The sequence below is a fragment of the Eriocheir sinensis genome, chromosome 24, assembly GCF_024679095.1.
Source record: "Eriocheir sinensis breed Jianghai 21 chromosome 24, ASM2467909v1, whole genome shotgun sequence".
Taxonomy (NCBI): Eukaryota; Metazoa; Arthropoda; class Malacostraca; order Decapoda; family Varunidae; genus Eriocheir; species Eriocheir sinensis.
Window position 1 is genome coordinate 14,901,455 of NC_066532.1, and position 15,927 is coordinate 14,917,381.

A 15,927-nucleotide genomic window follows, 5' to 3' on the forward strand; every position below is an offset into this window, starting at 1 on the left:
TACTCGCTGTATCAAAATCCTCAGTTAACCATCAAAATCACCGTAATATATTGTAGTTTGTTTGGTTAGTACTATAAAATTAATATGATACAACAAGATGGGTAATGTTTTGTGTGTAATATATGAAAGGAAGTGAAATTAAGTTGAGATTTGGCAACTGCTATGGGCTAAAACTATATATTATCAGTGTTATTGTGGTATTACTATTGCCTTTATTGGTAGTATCCTCATTATTGTAATTTCTTTTATGTAACCTCTTGATTTCGTCCTCCCATATGATTAATTATTGAACTTAATGAGGTACGTCATGATAGCTGTTCCACCTTTCTGTATTATATCAATTTCTGTAATATTCGCTGTTTTCATTCCATATTCCACTTTAAAACACTTCTCTTCCTCTAAGCCTCATAACTTCCTAAATAAGACACTTTTCTGGGGTTACTGACAGCAATCTCTACTCTGTTCCCTTCAGCTTTCTCACTCCTAAATTATGTCTATAGATGGATGCTGGGTCAATGGATGCTATAATATCACTTGCTCTCGTGCCCGCAGCCTTGAATCTCGACTTTTCCACCATCTAAGACTTATTCATATTGTTATTCTATTGCTAACTATGTCTGTACTGTTTATCTCTCACCTAACTCTACCAACTATATAATTTTTTGCCTATTTGAATTCTTAAGTGGACATCTTGACTCACTCTCCCTTCGCTTGAATCTCCATCTTTAATGATTTCAATGTTTATCAGCTTTGACTTTCCTCCTCTTTCTCTGCCCAGCCTGGTGAACAAGACTACAACTTTGCCATATTTGAATTCTAAAGTACAGCACATCTTGACTCGATTTCTCCCTTCGCTTAAATCTCCATCTTTAGTGATTTCAGTATTTATCAGCTTTGACTTTCCTCCTCTTTCTCTGCCCAGCCTCAAGAACAAGCCTACAACTTTGCCATATTTGAATTCTAAAGTACAGCACATCTTGACTCGATTTCTCCCTTCGCTTAAATCTCCATCTTTAGTGATTTCAATGTTTATCAACTTGAGCTTTCATCCTCTTTCACTGCCCAGCCTCAAGAACACGCCTACAATTTTGCTATATAAATTCTAAAGTACAGCACATCTTGACTCTCTCCCTTCACTTAAATCTCCATCTTAGGTTGTTTCAATGTTCACCAGCTTTAGTTTTCATCTTCTTTCACTGCCCAGCCTCAAGTACAAGCCTACAACGTTGCTCTATATGAATTCTAAAGCAGAGGACATCTTGACAATCTCCCTTTGCTAAATTCACTCTCCTAAGTAGCTTCAATGTTCACCAACTTTAGCTTTCATCCTCTTTCACTGCCCAGCCTGGTGAACAAGCCTACAACTTAGCTATATTTGAATTATGAAGTACAGCATATCTTGACTCTCTCCCTTCACTTAACCCGGTAGTAGCGACAGGCCAAATTTGTGGCTTTACCGTGTAGCAGCGACAGGCCAAATTTGTGCCATGATATAAACCCCCAAAAGAGATGATGCATAATCTGATCACAAATGCTTTGATATATATTATGAAATGGTTTGCGTGAGGGGTGATTTTTTCTCATTTTTCTCGCTTGGAGGGACCATTAAGAAACATGATCCCTGCTGCTACTCGGTTAAATCTCCATCTTCTGTTGTTTCAATGTTCACCAGCTTGAGCTTTCATCCTCTTTCACTGACAAGCCCTATAACAAGCCTACAACTTTGCTCTATTTGAATTATAAAGTGGAGCACATATTGACTCTCTCTTGTCACTGAAATCTCCATCTCAGGTTGTTTCAATATTCATCAGCTTTGGCTTTCACCCTCTTTCACTGACGAGCCTGATAACAAAATCATTTCAGAGAAAAAATTTATTCAAAATATTAATATAAAATACTTTGCCCGTAGCTCTTTTAATCTCCATCTTTGTTTTTTTCAGTTTTCACCAGCTCCTCTTTTCTCCTTTAGCCTGCCATAACTGATAACAAGTTTTTTGTTTCTATTTGAATTATAAAGTGGAGGCACATGACTCTCTTTCCTGTCACTTAAATCTCCATCTCTTTCACTGACGAGCCTGATAACAAGCCTACAACTTTGCTCTATTTGAATTCTAGTGTACAGCGAATCTTGACTCACTCGCCCTTTGCTGAAAATTCTCCATCCTATTTCAATGTTCACCAACTTTGGCTTTCACCCTCTTTCACGGACGAGCCCACAACTTTGCTCTCCCCAATGATCTAGGTCCAGTACAATGAATTCCTTGTGTTTGTGTTTTTGATTGATATAAATATATATTTATTTAGCACACCACAGTCGTTTTTTTTTTTTAGTATCTTTAAGAAAAAAAAAAGATCATTTTGTGGAGATATAGTTGGGTTGGGCACTTACAATGACTGCGGTCAGTTCATCCTACACGTATCCCTGACTATGCTGACCAAGGCTGTCTGGAGCATTAGTGGTTGAATGGTGTCTCAGAGTGTAGTGCAGCTTACTTCATGCACCACACCAATCATCAGTCTTCTTAAGCTCTTTTTTCTTGAGGCATCTCTTGATTCCCAACCCTCTCTTGAAGGAACTACATTGCCAGGATGACGAGGAAAGAATCATAGATCAGTGTAAAAAACCCTTTCTTTCCAATCAAAATACATACCAAAACATGCTGCTTTTGGCGAACACATTAAAGTAACAGATTCCTTTTGAGTACCGACACCTTTGTGGCTTAATAACTTAGGTAATAAAGATCTGTATGAAAAAACGGACCACTGAACAGAAGCTAAACAAAACCAGTCCCCGTCATACACTGGCCCCAGGCCTTCGCACGCCTCTAGTTCTTCTTGTTCTCCACGTCGGAGTGCAGGCGCAGAACTTCCTTGGCCACGGCTGCATACAGCAGCCGGCCGGTCTCGTCAAAGAAGTTCTCGATGGTGAGGGTGGTGTGGGCCTCCTTGCCCTTCCCAGACTTGCCCATGCGCTGGCTCAGTCGCAGGTGGTACTTGTTGTCGAACCTGTTAGAAAATGATGATGATAATGATGATAATATGGATACATTAAAGAGAGAAGATTGGCGTGGTGACAGTAGGAATAATGGAAAACTACTTTTATTTATCCCTTCAACTTTGAGTATTATGCAGGAACTTTATTACTCTCTGCCTTGACTTACAGATAGATATTCTATGAGTAAACCAATGATAATACATGTCATAAAATAATCTTCCTTCAATAAATACAGAATCTAAGAGGAAACCATTGGAAATAACATGTAATAAAATATTTTTCATTCAAGTAAAAGATGCAAGTCTAGTGACAAGCCACAAGGGACAAGTGTGAGAGCCTTATGACTGACGCACCTCTTAAGGGACGAGGAGGCGTTCCACACATCATCAGGGTCAATCCCGGCGGCATCCTTGTTGAGTGCCGTGCAGAAGATGCCGCGCTCCAGGCAGGTGGTGTACCAGGTCAGCACGCCCATCATCACGAAGTAAGAGATCACGCACACACACATCACGGTCCTGGTGGGGGTGGGGACAAAATCTAGATGAATGCAAATTACATATATTAACTGAACACAGCGCAGCATACAGAGCAAAGTAGTACATCTAGGGAACTGTATGGCAAAAGGGCAGTGAATAGCAGAGAGAAGGAAAGGCTGGTTTGCTGACAATAAGACTTCTAAACAAATTTTCACATACATAAGATATCAAACTAGTTACAGTATTATATGTGGTACTTATTTATATATGGAGACAGTTGGAGAGAAGATAAAGAGGTAGACAGATTTAGATGGAGGGATGGAATTGAGAGAGATATGAGGCAGAAGGAAGGAAAGACTTATTTTATAGGCTGGTTCGCTCACAATAAGACTTCTAACAAATTTTCACATGCATAAGATTTCAAACAAGAGGCAACCTTATGAGCATCAGAAGAGGCACCCCTTATGAGCGATACTTAAAAGCTTCCTTGCCTCTTATGCCATCACTAGGTAAGTATATGTGGTACTTATCTATATATGGAGGCAGTTGGAGGGGAGAAGATTGAGAGGTAGACAGATTTAGATGGAGGGATGGAACTGAGAGATATCAGGCAAAAGGAAGGAAAGTGTTATTTTAAAGGCTGGTTTGCTCACACTAAGACTTCTGAACAACTTTTCACATTATTAAAATATTACACTACTTATTTACACATGGTACTTCAGGAACTTCTCTCCGTATCTGTGAATCTGATATATGGTACATTTAATATTTTTACAATGTCTTAAAAATGTTTTGTGTTTTCACTTGAGCTGGATGGGATTGGGCATTCTAATTAGAGAGGAGTTCATAAGAAGTTAGGGAAAATCTATCACAGTATTCCTAATAATTTTAACTACTAGATGAAACTAAATTTAGGTGAATGCAAACTAAAAATAAGTGAACATAGCTTGGCATACAGAGCAAAGTACATCTTCTAAGAAACTGTATGCCATGTAGATCTATCCCTGCTGGTGGCCACTCTACCTGGACTGAGGGAAGGGGTAGAGCCAGTCCCACACGAGGGCGAAGATGGAGAAGCCCACCGCCACCGAGGAGATGATGAGGCGCCCGTCCAGCAGCTTGTGGCTCTCCACGTAACTGAACTGTGTCAGCAGCACCTGGCAGACAGGGACCAATGAGTCTTGTAAATACATTAACCCTTGAATTAAACCTATTGGGAAAATAATATAGAAGTGTTTAAGGTATAAACTGAATCTACCAGTTTCCAAGGCTTCTGTAGGTCAGTGATGATATGTCACTGCCTAAAACATACTTCTTCTGATGGTTAACTTACATCCTTCACAGCGTCATCCAGGGCGTTCTTGAGAGCGTTGCCGTCCCACTTGTTCACCTTGGGCGGGTTCTCCTCCATGGTCTGGAAAATCACCACCAAAAGACATTAATGCACACACTCCATGACTGGTGAACGTGCGAGAAACAGAACGATCTAGCAACTTGAGGGTGTTCGGCAGAATGTGAAAACTAATAGCAGTTCTTGTTACTTTCAAAATGCTGCAAAATGTAACCTACCTAACAGGAGGCTTCAACCCCCTCGGCCCCCTTAATGGGAGGGCTTCGCCCCCACGGCTCCCTTAACAGAGAGGGCTTCACCCCCCTCGACCCCCTATCTATTTTCTGGAAGTCATTCATTACTGCACTGGGTAAAGATTTGTTTTCTCAACGTTGCTCAAACTTGGACAAGAACATTTTAATTCTGGGCGTTTTTTGATGCTGGTTATCATGGAGGTAGTATTTTTCTCCAGAAATCACTAAATGATTGACTTTTCAATGCCTTTTGTGGACCCGCCGCCGCAGCAGCAAAATAGCTCGCAGAGAGGTTCAACTTGGGGGACCCGTGGGAAATCGAGGGTTTTGGGTGGGGGAGCATATTTAAACTACTCCAACTGTACTTTACATAGCCTAACCTCTAATGTGGGGGCTTTGCCCCCTGGCCCCCCTTCTAACCAGGGGAGGGCGACTTATTTCTGCGAGGAGGTATTTCTCGCAACACCGGCTGGACCGCCGCCGTGGCCGCCGCCAGAGGAGGCTGCACTTTCATGAATATCATCCCCTATTTTCAACAATAAAAAAAGTCCTTGAATTTGATTTAACAAGCGTTTCCATGATTGTTGAACATTTGTAGAAAAGATATATGAAGAGCTCGTGATGTTTCACAAGGTAGGTAATGATATACAGGCACGGTACTAAAACGAATCTTTACCGTATTAACTTCACAAGAGGTAGATCCCTCTCTTTATTATTATTATTTCTTCCTCTTTTCCCCGCAGTGCAGAGGTTGGGGTGCCTGGCTACGAATCCGCGGGCCTGGGTTCGAATCCCGGCCCGGGCAGTCGGTGTGCAGGCCAGCCAGCCGTTCACCCTCCCTGGTGTGGCCAGCCTTCACCCGCGGCACCAACACCCCCAGCACCACGCCACACACTACACCACCACGCCACACACTACATCACCACGCCACACACTACACCACCACGCCACACACTACACCACCACGCCACACACTCACCACACCAACAACTGTCACCATCAGGAAACGTACACTCACCGCTACCTTCTGGGACATGGTTTATGGCTCTTCTGGCTCTCTTCAGTCTCCTTAGTCGCTCTCTCCCTTCTCTCTGTCCTTAAGCCAATTGTACAGCCCTCTATGGAGAATATAAGCAGGATATTCCCTCTAGATCAGTGGGTCCAGCGGCTGTCACCTCCTTCTTCCACTCAGCGGTAAACACGTCTGCACGCCTCCTCTTCCTCCTCTTGTGGCCGCTCATATCTCCTCTTCCTTTTATCCTTTATCATATAGGTCCTTTTCTATCTCTCTTCTGTTTATTCATTCCGCCATTTCTCTATTCTTTACTATTTTTCTTCTTTCTATTGTACAGGGTTTATATCTTCCTCTCCTTTTATCTTTTTTTTGGGGGGGTATTTCGTTGGGGATATTTATTATCACTTTATAGGTCCTCTTTCTCCTCTCTTTTGCCCCTTCACATTCATCCTTTTATTTGTCTTTCTTTTTTTTCTATAATTCTTCGATCATCCTCTTGACCTATATATATATATATATATATGTCCCTGCTGGCTATAGCTCGATCGTGTTACCTGCCCGTTTGCTGTTGTTATCTTCCTGTTTGCAGTTAGAGAATTCCTAATGTTCGTTTTCTAGTGGACAATAATATATGTTGTACGGAGGCTGTTATTGGCTTATTGGCGTTCACCTCAGGGCGGCGGTCATGGAGGTGCAGACGTGGCCGCAACGGAGCCGTGTCCTGCGCCCGCGGCCACCATGTACTCGGTTCATCTCAGTTCAGCCCCTCATTAAATTGGCTGGGATGTAAAATTTCCCGCTCAAAAACAAAGCAAAAAGTGGCCAGAGTTGATTCTCTAGTCGCGGCCCAGACCCGGTTGTATGTACTCTCGATCTCCATTGATGGAGTAAATTCAGTAATCAATGTATGACTTCATTACTAGAGCCTTCCCATTCAAGACTATGTAGTGCTATTACGATACAATAGCATAGCCACACCCCACTTGAAGTATGCAGTGTAATTTAGGTCTGCGCCATGTGGGGGACATTGGTAAATTAGATATTAGATCTTTCAATGAAAGGTTTACATTTTTTACCTTTCTTTGAGAAATGTTGAGTCTGAGGGAATGTGATCCAGTATCAAATATTTAATGGCTTTTACAAAATTAATGTAACACAAGAAACATAAGTTTGTCTATTGGAGATAATTGTCTACCAAACATTCTGCCAAAGATTCAAACCCAGGCCGAGGCTCCCTGTGGCTGAGGAATTTAAGGAGTTTTTTTTATTCATGTCCTGGGCTATCACAAGGAATTTCTAGACAAAATGGATGTAGAAAAGTACTAAAATCACAGAGCAAGAGTTGTTCTAGGGCCACTGAGGGAGAAGTCAGGTACTCAGCCAGTTAGAAAGCAGCCAATTAGTGAGAGGAGATGCAGCAAAGACTAGGAAAGGTAAGGACACTCCCAGACTCCCAAGCTGAGACCATTTGTGTCCCTGCTATCCATGAATCACCACTTGCTGGCCAGTGTTGTCCCCGGCACGTGAACAGAACCCACTGGGGACAGACATGACAGAACCCACTTAGGTAACAATATCAAGCATCTTAATAATAAAGAACATGATGTTTAAATATATATTACAAAAGTTTATTTACATGTATAGCACAAATATAAACTAACTCAATCCCATTTAGACTTTTTCTGAATGAGCAACTTTGTATCATCTTCTGCTATTGCAACATATGTTTTGGAGCCCTGCATCTGCGATTTCATGTAGGCAAGATAAGCTGTGCTGCACCCGATGGCTATCACACCAAACGTCATCACAGCAATGTTCTGCAAATGTAAAAACAAAACTTAATAGCTTATTCTCATAGGACAGGTTAACATTCATATCCTATACCTATCTGAATTACAAGTCAAATGAAATATCTGTAATGTGTAACTAATTCACATATGACTGTTAAAACATTACTACAAGAGCAAATAATAAATACTAACTTATATGTATTTGAATCCTGTGAAAGTGGCATGGAGGAGACAGGTTGAGGGGAGAAGATCAAAAGGAAGACAGAGATTTAGATGGAGGGATGGAATTGAAGGAGATATGAGGCAACTGGGTCTGGATAAAGTGGATGCAGAGGACAGAAGATACTGGCGACAACATACAAGACCGGTCGACCCCAGTATGCATTAACCCGGTAGCAGCAATGGGCCAAATTTGTGGCTTTGCCATGTAGCAGCGACGGGCCAAATTTGTGCCATGATATAAACCCCCCAATATAGATGGTACATAATCTGATCACAAATGCTTTGATATATATTATGAAATGGTTTGTATGAGGGGTGATTTTTTCTCATTTTTTTCGCTCAGAGGGCCGATTAAGAAACATGATCCCCACTGCTATTGGGTTAAGGCAGAGAAGAGGATGTATTTGAATTGTGGAAGACAGAAAATTATGGAGTAAGCAATGTCTCTGTTGATGTGGGCAACTTATAAAAAAGATTATTAACAAGTATGATGATGACTTAGGTAATTGTGATATTAATTCAGATAAATCTTAAGCTGTATTACCCTTGATTCCCTTCCTTTCTCTACCCTTCCCTGCCTTTGTTTCTCTACTTTCTCTTACCTTTCCCTACCTTCCCTTTCCTTCCCTCCCTCACCTTACCTTACTGAACTTTCCCTTTCTTTCTCTTCCCTGCCTTTATTTCTCTACTTTCCCTTCCCTTTCCTTCTCTTCCCTTACCTTTCCTTCCTTCCCTCCCTCACCTTACCTTACTGAACTTTCCCTTTTCTTTCCTCACCTTCCCTGCCTTTATTTCTCTACTTTCCCTTTCCTTGCCTTACCTTTCTTTCTCTTCCCTTTCCTTCCCTCCCTCACCTTACCTTACTGAACTTTCTCTTTCTTTCTCTTCCCTTCCCGCCCTTTATTTCTCTACTTTCCCTTTCCTTCTCTTCCCTTCCCTTCCCTTTCCTTTCCTTCCCTCCCTCACCTTACCTTCCCTGTCTTTGTTTCTCTACTTTCCCTTACCTTTCCCTACCTTCTCTTCCCTTCCTTTCCCTCCCTCATCTTACCTTACTGAACTTTCCCTTTCTTTCTCTTCCCTTCCCTGCCTTTATTTCTCTACTTTTCCTTTCCTTCCCTTCCCTTCCTCTCCTGTCTTTTCTCACCTAACTATTACTAACTATTTTCCCTTTCCTTTTCTACCCTTAAATCCCTTCATTCCCTTACCTTTCCCTACCTTGCCTTTCCTTCTCTAACCTTACCTTTCATTCTCTTCTTTTCCCTTTCCTTCCTTCCCTCCCTTACCTCATCCTACCTTCTCTTTCTTCCTCTACGTTCCCAGTCACTTACCGGCTTTACGTAGAGTTCAAAGTTCACCGCTTTAAAGACACCCGTGGTTTTGATGGAGCTGATACCGTCCCCCGCTGCAGGTTGAGGGGCGGGCCTGGTGGGAGGGTCTGGGCCTGTGGGGGTGCTGCTGCCTCCACCCATGACTTGGCTTCTGAAACAAAAGGACAGAATGGTTTGAATCCCGGCCAGGTTGTTATGAAAAAAATTTATTTACCTCCCTCAAAAAAAAAATACATACTTATAATAATAATAAAATAATACGTAATAGTTTTATTTTGCCCAGTGGCTTATATAAAAAATAAGACAAGTAAGCGAATGAAATCGAACGAAATACATTATATAAGCATGTGCATGTCTTGGTTCTCTCTCTCTCTCTCTCTCTCTCTCTTTCTTCTTCACCCCTAGCTCCCTCTCCTCCTCCCTGTCTTCTCTCTCTTTCTCCTACCCTTCATTTTTTTATAATAGTGATAATAATAGTGTCATTCTCCAGTACAAGCATGGGAGCAAAAACGAGCAACAAGCAATCATGCCTAAATAATTTCAAGAAGTTATAATACCCCCTTACGACAACATCAACTGATTTACCGTGCTGTCTGGCAAGGACCCTGTATTGTCTTATTAGCTAAGGCCCATACTCTGAAACGTATCGGCACCTAAGAAGATTCCTGTGTCTAGGGTTGACACACGTTCCTTAACAAGGTAGTGACAGGGAACAACGTGGACGTAGCCTTCCTGGACTTTGCCAAAGCTTTTAACCCCTTCAACACGAGGACGCATATACTGCGTCCTTGCGTGCCCCGTACCATATCAGAGGACGTGCATACTGTGTCCTGGCTCGCTTTAGCCAATATACAAGTTATTTTATCTCTATATTTATGCTTACATCTCAAAATTATCAATTAATTTATGTTTCTTTATGTGCACCATTTAATTCTGCATGTTTTTATATATAATACATGATGATTATGTTGAGTTTATGGCTGAAAACTTGTTATATTCAACAGCGACATTTGAAATTTGGCGCACACGGCGATCCCGGATACAGCGCGGGGCGCTGTTTTGGCCCAGCCGTAGTGAAGGGGTTAATAAAGTTGATCATGGGGTACTACTACACAAACTAAGGACCATGGGCATCTCCTGAAAAGTGGGAACCTGGGCGTACAGCTTCCTAACTACAAGAACACAATTTGTGAAAGTTGCCGGTGCAACATCAAGAGATAGCCCAGTAATCAGCGGAGTACCGCAAGGTTCAGTCCTAGGACCCCTCTTCTTTCTAATCCTAATGACTGACATAAATGAAGGACTGCAGCACTCCATCCTCACATAATTTTCTGATGACATAAATGTAAGGAAAACAATCTGCTCGGCAGAGGATGTAGAGAAGTTACAGGAGGACCTATATGCAGTGTATGAGTGGGCAAAACTAAACAACATGTCATTCAATGAGGAATAATTTCAGCTATTAAGATATGGGCCATCAGCTGACATAAAATCTTCTATACATATCAGCACCGAGGGGGGGCAAAAGCTGGAAGGATCAACAACTGTTAAGTGTCTGGGTGTCCACTTCTCAACAGACACCTCATTCCAGTACCACATTGAACAAACAATAACACAAGGAAGAAAGATAGCTGGCTGGATACTACGAACATTCCACACAAAGGAAAAGGACTGCCTGATGATGCTGTGGAAGGCCCTGGTCCAGCCAAAAATAATAGACTATAACTGTCAGCTATGGTCTCCACACAAAGCTGCAGACATCCAAGCCACTGAATCCATCCAGTGTAATTTCACAAGACAAATCAGGGGCATGAAAGATCTGGACTACTGGAGCAGGCTAAAAGTACTGAATATCTACACACAGCAGAGGAGGAGGGAGAGGTTACATGGCCATCTACACCTGGAAAATACTGGATGAAACTGTTCTCAACCCATCACCATCCACCATAGAGGTTTACCACAACAACAGATCTGGGTGACAGTGTAGGAGACACTCCCCAGCCAAGGATCCCACAGAGCCACAACACAGGTGTCCAACAGCTTCAGCATCCAGGGCCCAAGAATATTCAATTGACTCCCAAAAGAGATCCGAAACTTCACAAACTGCCCCTAGGGAGGTACAAAAAACACCTGGACATCTTCCTAAGCAGCCTGCCAGACGAGCCCTTAGCACGGAGCTACACACACCTCAACAGGGCAGGCTCAAACTCCATCCCGGACCAGCTGGACCTCAAGAAAAGGGACACTGGACTGGGGAGCAGCAGTGGACCATCACGACTGTGAGGCCTTCTGTCCGTGTGTGTGTGTGTGTGACAAGTCAGGACATGACCTGACCTGAGTCAGGTCATGTTTTGACCAAAGCCCTGATCTGACTATCCTTCCTGCCCCATCGTTCTCATTTCACCTTCTGTGTGTGTGTGTGATAGGTATGGAAATGACCTGACCCGAGTCAGGTCATGTCCTGACCAAAGCCCTAACCTGACTCTCTAACCCTCCCTCCCCACGCCCTTCTCCTTTCTCCTTGTTTTCATCCTAACTATCTTACCTTTCACAAGAGGGGCTCATAACCAGAGTTAAGCTACACACTCTTGAGGCTGCGCCGAGTTGAACCAAACACGACAGGGAGTAGGCGGCGGGAAGTTCAAACGCGGTTAACATGTCTCTCTCTCTCTCTCTCTCTCTCTCTCTCTCTCTCTCTCTCTCTCTCTTGCCATACCCACAATGTTTGGAAGAAAACGTCTAGTGTGATACTACCTTTTAAGGTAGCGTGCCTGACGCCGATGGTAAGTAGATGTGACCCGTACATGTCAGAGCAGCACGAAACTCGGTGATAATGCGCGGACTAACCGCAAAACTCAAGGATTGCGAAACTCGGAAAGCGCAAAACTCGAGAGGGTACTGTATTGTACTGCAGTCTAAAATCTGTTGAGGGAGGCTGTTCCAGTCACGTATGGTGCGTGGAAAGTATGAGTGCTTGTATGCGTCAGTATTTGTGTGATATCTGGATCTGGATCTGGATTTATGATGCGCAGGGCACCCGTGCAGGTGCATAACACGAATATTTGTGTTGGCCGTTGGGGGGACGGGGGAGCCGAGTGTGCAGGGGAGGGAAGTGAATCAGATGTAATTGTCAGTGTTGGTGTGTTGTGGTGACAAGTGTGTATTTGTTTTCTGAATGAGTCTATTGTACCGCAGTCTAAAATCTGATGACGCATGGTGTAAGTGGACATTCGTCAGTGTTGTTGTAGTGTGTTTGGTATTTATGGATGTGTGTTATTAATGTGTGTGTTGACTGTTTTGCGCTGTTTGTTGTGTAGGTATGTGGTCAATGTCAATGTCAATGTTTGTGATCTTGTACATAAATGTAAGTCTGTGTGCTTGTCTGAAGAGGTAAGGAAGAGGTTTTGTCTGTTGTCTGAGTCTGATGCTGATGATGCCAGTGTTTCGAGTGTAACTGTTGTAATGAAACTTCTCAGCCGCTTTGATTTGTTTTGTTCTAACCCTATCAATTTGTGTGTAAGGATCCCACACCATGGAGTAGTATGGTGTCATAAGCTATGCGTTTTATGTCAGGTGTGCAGTTATGTAAATCCCTCCTCAGGAACCCCAGAGTTCGGTTGGCTGTGGCACTGATGTGGTCTATGTGAGTGTTGAATTTGAGGTTAGTGGAGAGGTAGACACCAAGATACTTGTGTGTGTGGACTGATTCTAGTTCTGAATTATGGAGTGTGTGTGATGGATGGGGTTGTGAGCTCTGGTGAATCTTAATAGTTTGCACTTGTCAGGGCGGAAATGCATCTGCCAGGTGCGCTCCCACCGCTGGAGGGCGTCCAAGTCTTTTTGTAGCAATCTGCAGTCGTCAGTAGTCTTTACTGCTCTAAACAGCAAACGATCATTGGCAAATAGTCTAGTGGAAGAGTTAGGCGTTGAGAGTGGAAGATCGTTAATGTACAGAAGGAAAAGAAGGGAGCCTAGAACGGTGCCTTGTGGGACACCTGAAGAAACAGGGACAGTGTCAGATGAAGATCCATCAGGAAGAACACGTTGAGTCCGGTTAGTAAAAAATGTAGTGATCCAGTGTAGAATAGGTCCTGAAATACCATAGTATTTCAATTCTAATGTCAGTCTTTTGTGCGGGACTTTGTCGAAGGTTTTGGCAAAATCTAAAATAATTGTGTCAACTTATTTAATGGCACGTCGGTCAAGTAGCCTCGTAATGTCGTGAAATGTAGTAATGAGTTGCGATTCACATGAGCATTTAGGTCGAAAGCCATGTTGTTAGTCAGTAAGGATGTTGTTTGTGTCAAGGTGATTCATTATGTGTTTGTGTATTGTGTTCGAAAATTTTACATGGAATCGATGTTAGTGGGATGAGGCGATAATTGGCTGGGTCAGTCCAGTCACCTGTCTTAAATAAAGGGTTAATATTTGCCAAAAGCCAGTCAGAGGGTAATGAGGTGGATGACAGGGATTGGGTGAATATGGCCTGAAGGATTGGGGCAAGGAAAGGAAAATAGGATTTAAGCATGAAGGCAAGACTGTTGTCAGGGCCAGTGGATTTAGGTAGTTGTGTCAAGTCTTTCCAGTAATTTCTGTATTTCTGTAAAATTGGACCTGTTTCTGCATGGGATCCCTGATGAGACCCCTATCCTACACGCGACTACTCCAAAGGGGGAAGAGAATATATAACTCCCTCCCTGACCAGCTGAGCCACATTAGGAGTGGAGCACAGTGTAGGGGCGGTGGACTCACAGTCGACCGTGGCGAGCATCGCCTAAACTGCAAGACAAGAATAATGGGGTTGGGGCGTCAGCATCGGGAGGATCCCCCTAGAGGACCTGCTGAGCATGACAACACACAACCCCCCCAACACCTCCTTCCAAGTCCTCAAGTAAACCTTCCTGCAGAAGGCGGGGCAACCTGCAAGAACTCACTCACTCCCAGGACAGAACGACAACGACAAACCTGATACCTATACCTACTGGTTTAGACGGGGTGGCCTGGGGCCCCCCCCACAGCCCCCACCCCATAAAACCACCCAAGAAGAAGAAAAGGGGAAATTGCAGTCCAGTCAGTGTCAGGGAGGTTGAAATCACCTGTGATCCAGATGTGTTCGTAAGAAGGAGACTGTCCTGGCCCGCCTTAGGATCAGCGGTCACACTAATATACACACGGCTTTCTCATGTTCAGGTTCAGGTAGATTGCGAAAGTCTTGCCTTTGTAACGGCACTTAGTAGTAGTAGTAGTAGTAGTGGTCGGTCGGGAGTTTTGCCTCTGTAACGGCACTCCCTGATGTGTCTACTGTCTGGATTGTTGATTGATTGATAGTTTATTGTTGCAGGTAAACAATAAGGGAGAAGGGAGGAACATGCCATCCCAACCCCCAGGCAGGACAGATTGTGATTATACAACTATTAATACATGTGTAGGTAGCACCATGAAATTAAAAAGATACAATGGTAGGAAGGAAAGCACAACAAGGGAGGGGGCAGTACCTCCCCCTGGATTTCCTTTTTCTTTCATTCTTTTTTCTCTTATTGTCCAAAACTTGTGTACTGTTGTTTTTGTTCTTCCTGATGTGGTCTTGTGGGTGGTCTGGGTCTTATATTTGATTTGGCTTCACTATATGGATTTTATCTTTTTCTCTCTTATTTGCCAGAATTCATAAATTGTTCTTTTACTTTGTTCAGTCAATTGCTTATCGAAAAGAAGTCTTCCAATTATATTTTCTTCGTCTTGGTTATAGGGTCGCTGCACCATTAAATTTCACTACCGCTCCCCTGATCCCTACAAATCTTCTGTCCTCCAACAAACCCTTTAATGGCCTTTATCCCGGGGAGTTCGTTGTTTACCTGCAACAATAAACTATCAAGCAATCAATCAGCCTTCTGTGATGACTGTTCGGTCCCTCTACAGACTGTTCGGCACTTGCTGGTCGAGCGTTGCCCAGTCTGGGGGACCTGCGAGAGCGGTACCTCCCCCAGTGTCGGGGCGGAGACTCTCCCCCTGGTGCTGGGCAGAAGGCGGCGCCCTCCCCGGGACATGACGTCTAGGGCTTCCTACAGGAGGCTGGCGTCCCTATAGCCTCCTGCAGGTATTCTTGACTTTTTATTGTTGTTTTTTATCATGTTTTTTCTAATTTTTAACCGGTTTTATATAGTTTTATTGTTGTTCTTTATCATGTTTTTAATATTCAACCGGTTTTATAGTTTTAGAATCAAATAGTCTCCTTGTTTAGAATAGTACGATAGTTTGAGCTGCGTTTACTGGCGGCAAGCACGAGTTGGCGGCGAGGGCACACCTTTAAACACTTTATTATGTTATTATGTTCATTTTGCGAGCTATTTTCTACCCCATAAAGTGACAATGCCTCGCGTGAGTGCAAAGAGAAGGGCACTCTGTTAACTGAATCGCCAAAAAAGTTTGAAAAGACTAAAAAAGCCTTCCTTCCCTCCACCAACCACTCGATCCACACGTGTCTGCGGCAAGTTTTAGACACAGTTTATTGCCAGAAGAA

The 15,927-nt window shown here is 43.2% G+C and overlaps 2 protein-coding genes across 6 annotated transcripts; both read right to left on the reverse strand.

Moving 5' to 3' along the window:
* Positions 1-2,613: 2,613 nt before the first annotated feature.
* Positions 2,614-6,278, reverse strand: LOC127002889 (signal peptidase complex subunit 2-like). 5 transcript variants are annotated; one of them, XM_050869147.1, is made up of 5 exons: positions 6,035-6,278; positions 4,805-4,885; positions 4,495-4,628; positions 3,349-3,510; positions 2,614-3,006 (listed from the first exon to the last, which is right to left on the reverse strand). In XM_050869147.1, exons 1-5 carry the CDS (start codon positions 6,089-6,091, stop codon positions 2,826-2,828), a joined length of 615 nt encoding a protein of 204 aa, XP_050725104.1. In that variant the 5' UTR covers positions 6,092-6,278; the 3' UTR covers positions 2,614-2,825. The 5 variants fall into 5 exon arrangements, with proteins under 5 accessions (XP_050725104.1, XP_050725107.1, XP_050725106.1 ...); XM_050869150.1 differs by having other exon boundaries at positions 6,080-6,277; XM_050869149.1 differs by having other exon boundaries at positions 6,074-6,277.
* Positions 6,279-7,671: 1,393 nt separating this feature from the next.
* Positions 7,672-14,672, reverse strand: LOC127002890 (small integral membrane protein 8-like). The gene is made up of 3 exons (XM_050869152.1): positions 14,507-14,672; positions 9,411-9,561; positions 7,672-7,887 (listed from the first exon to the last, which is right to left on the reverse strand). The coding sequence occupies exons 2-3, from the start codon at positions 9,549-9,551 to the stop codon at positions 7,732-7,734; spliced, it is 297 nt and encodes a 98-aa protein (XP_050725109.1). The 5' UTR covers positions 9,552-9,561; positions 14,507-14,672; the 3' UTR covers positions 7,672-7,731.
* Between the last annotated feature and the right edge of the window lie 1,255 nt (positions 14,673-15,927).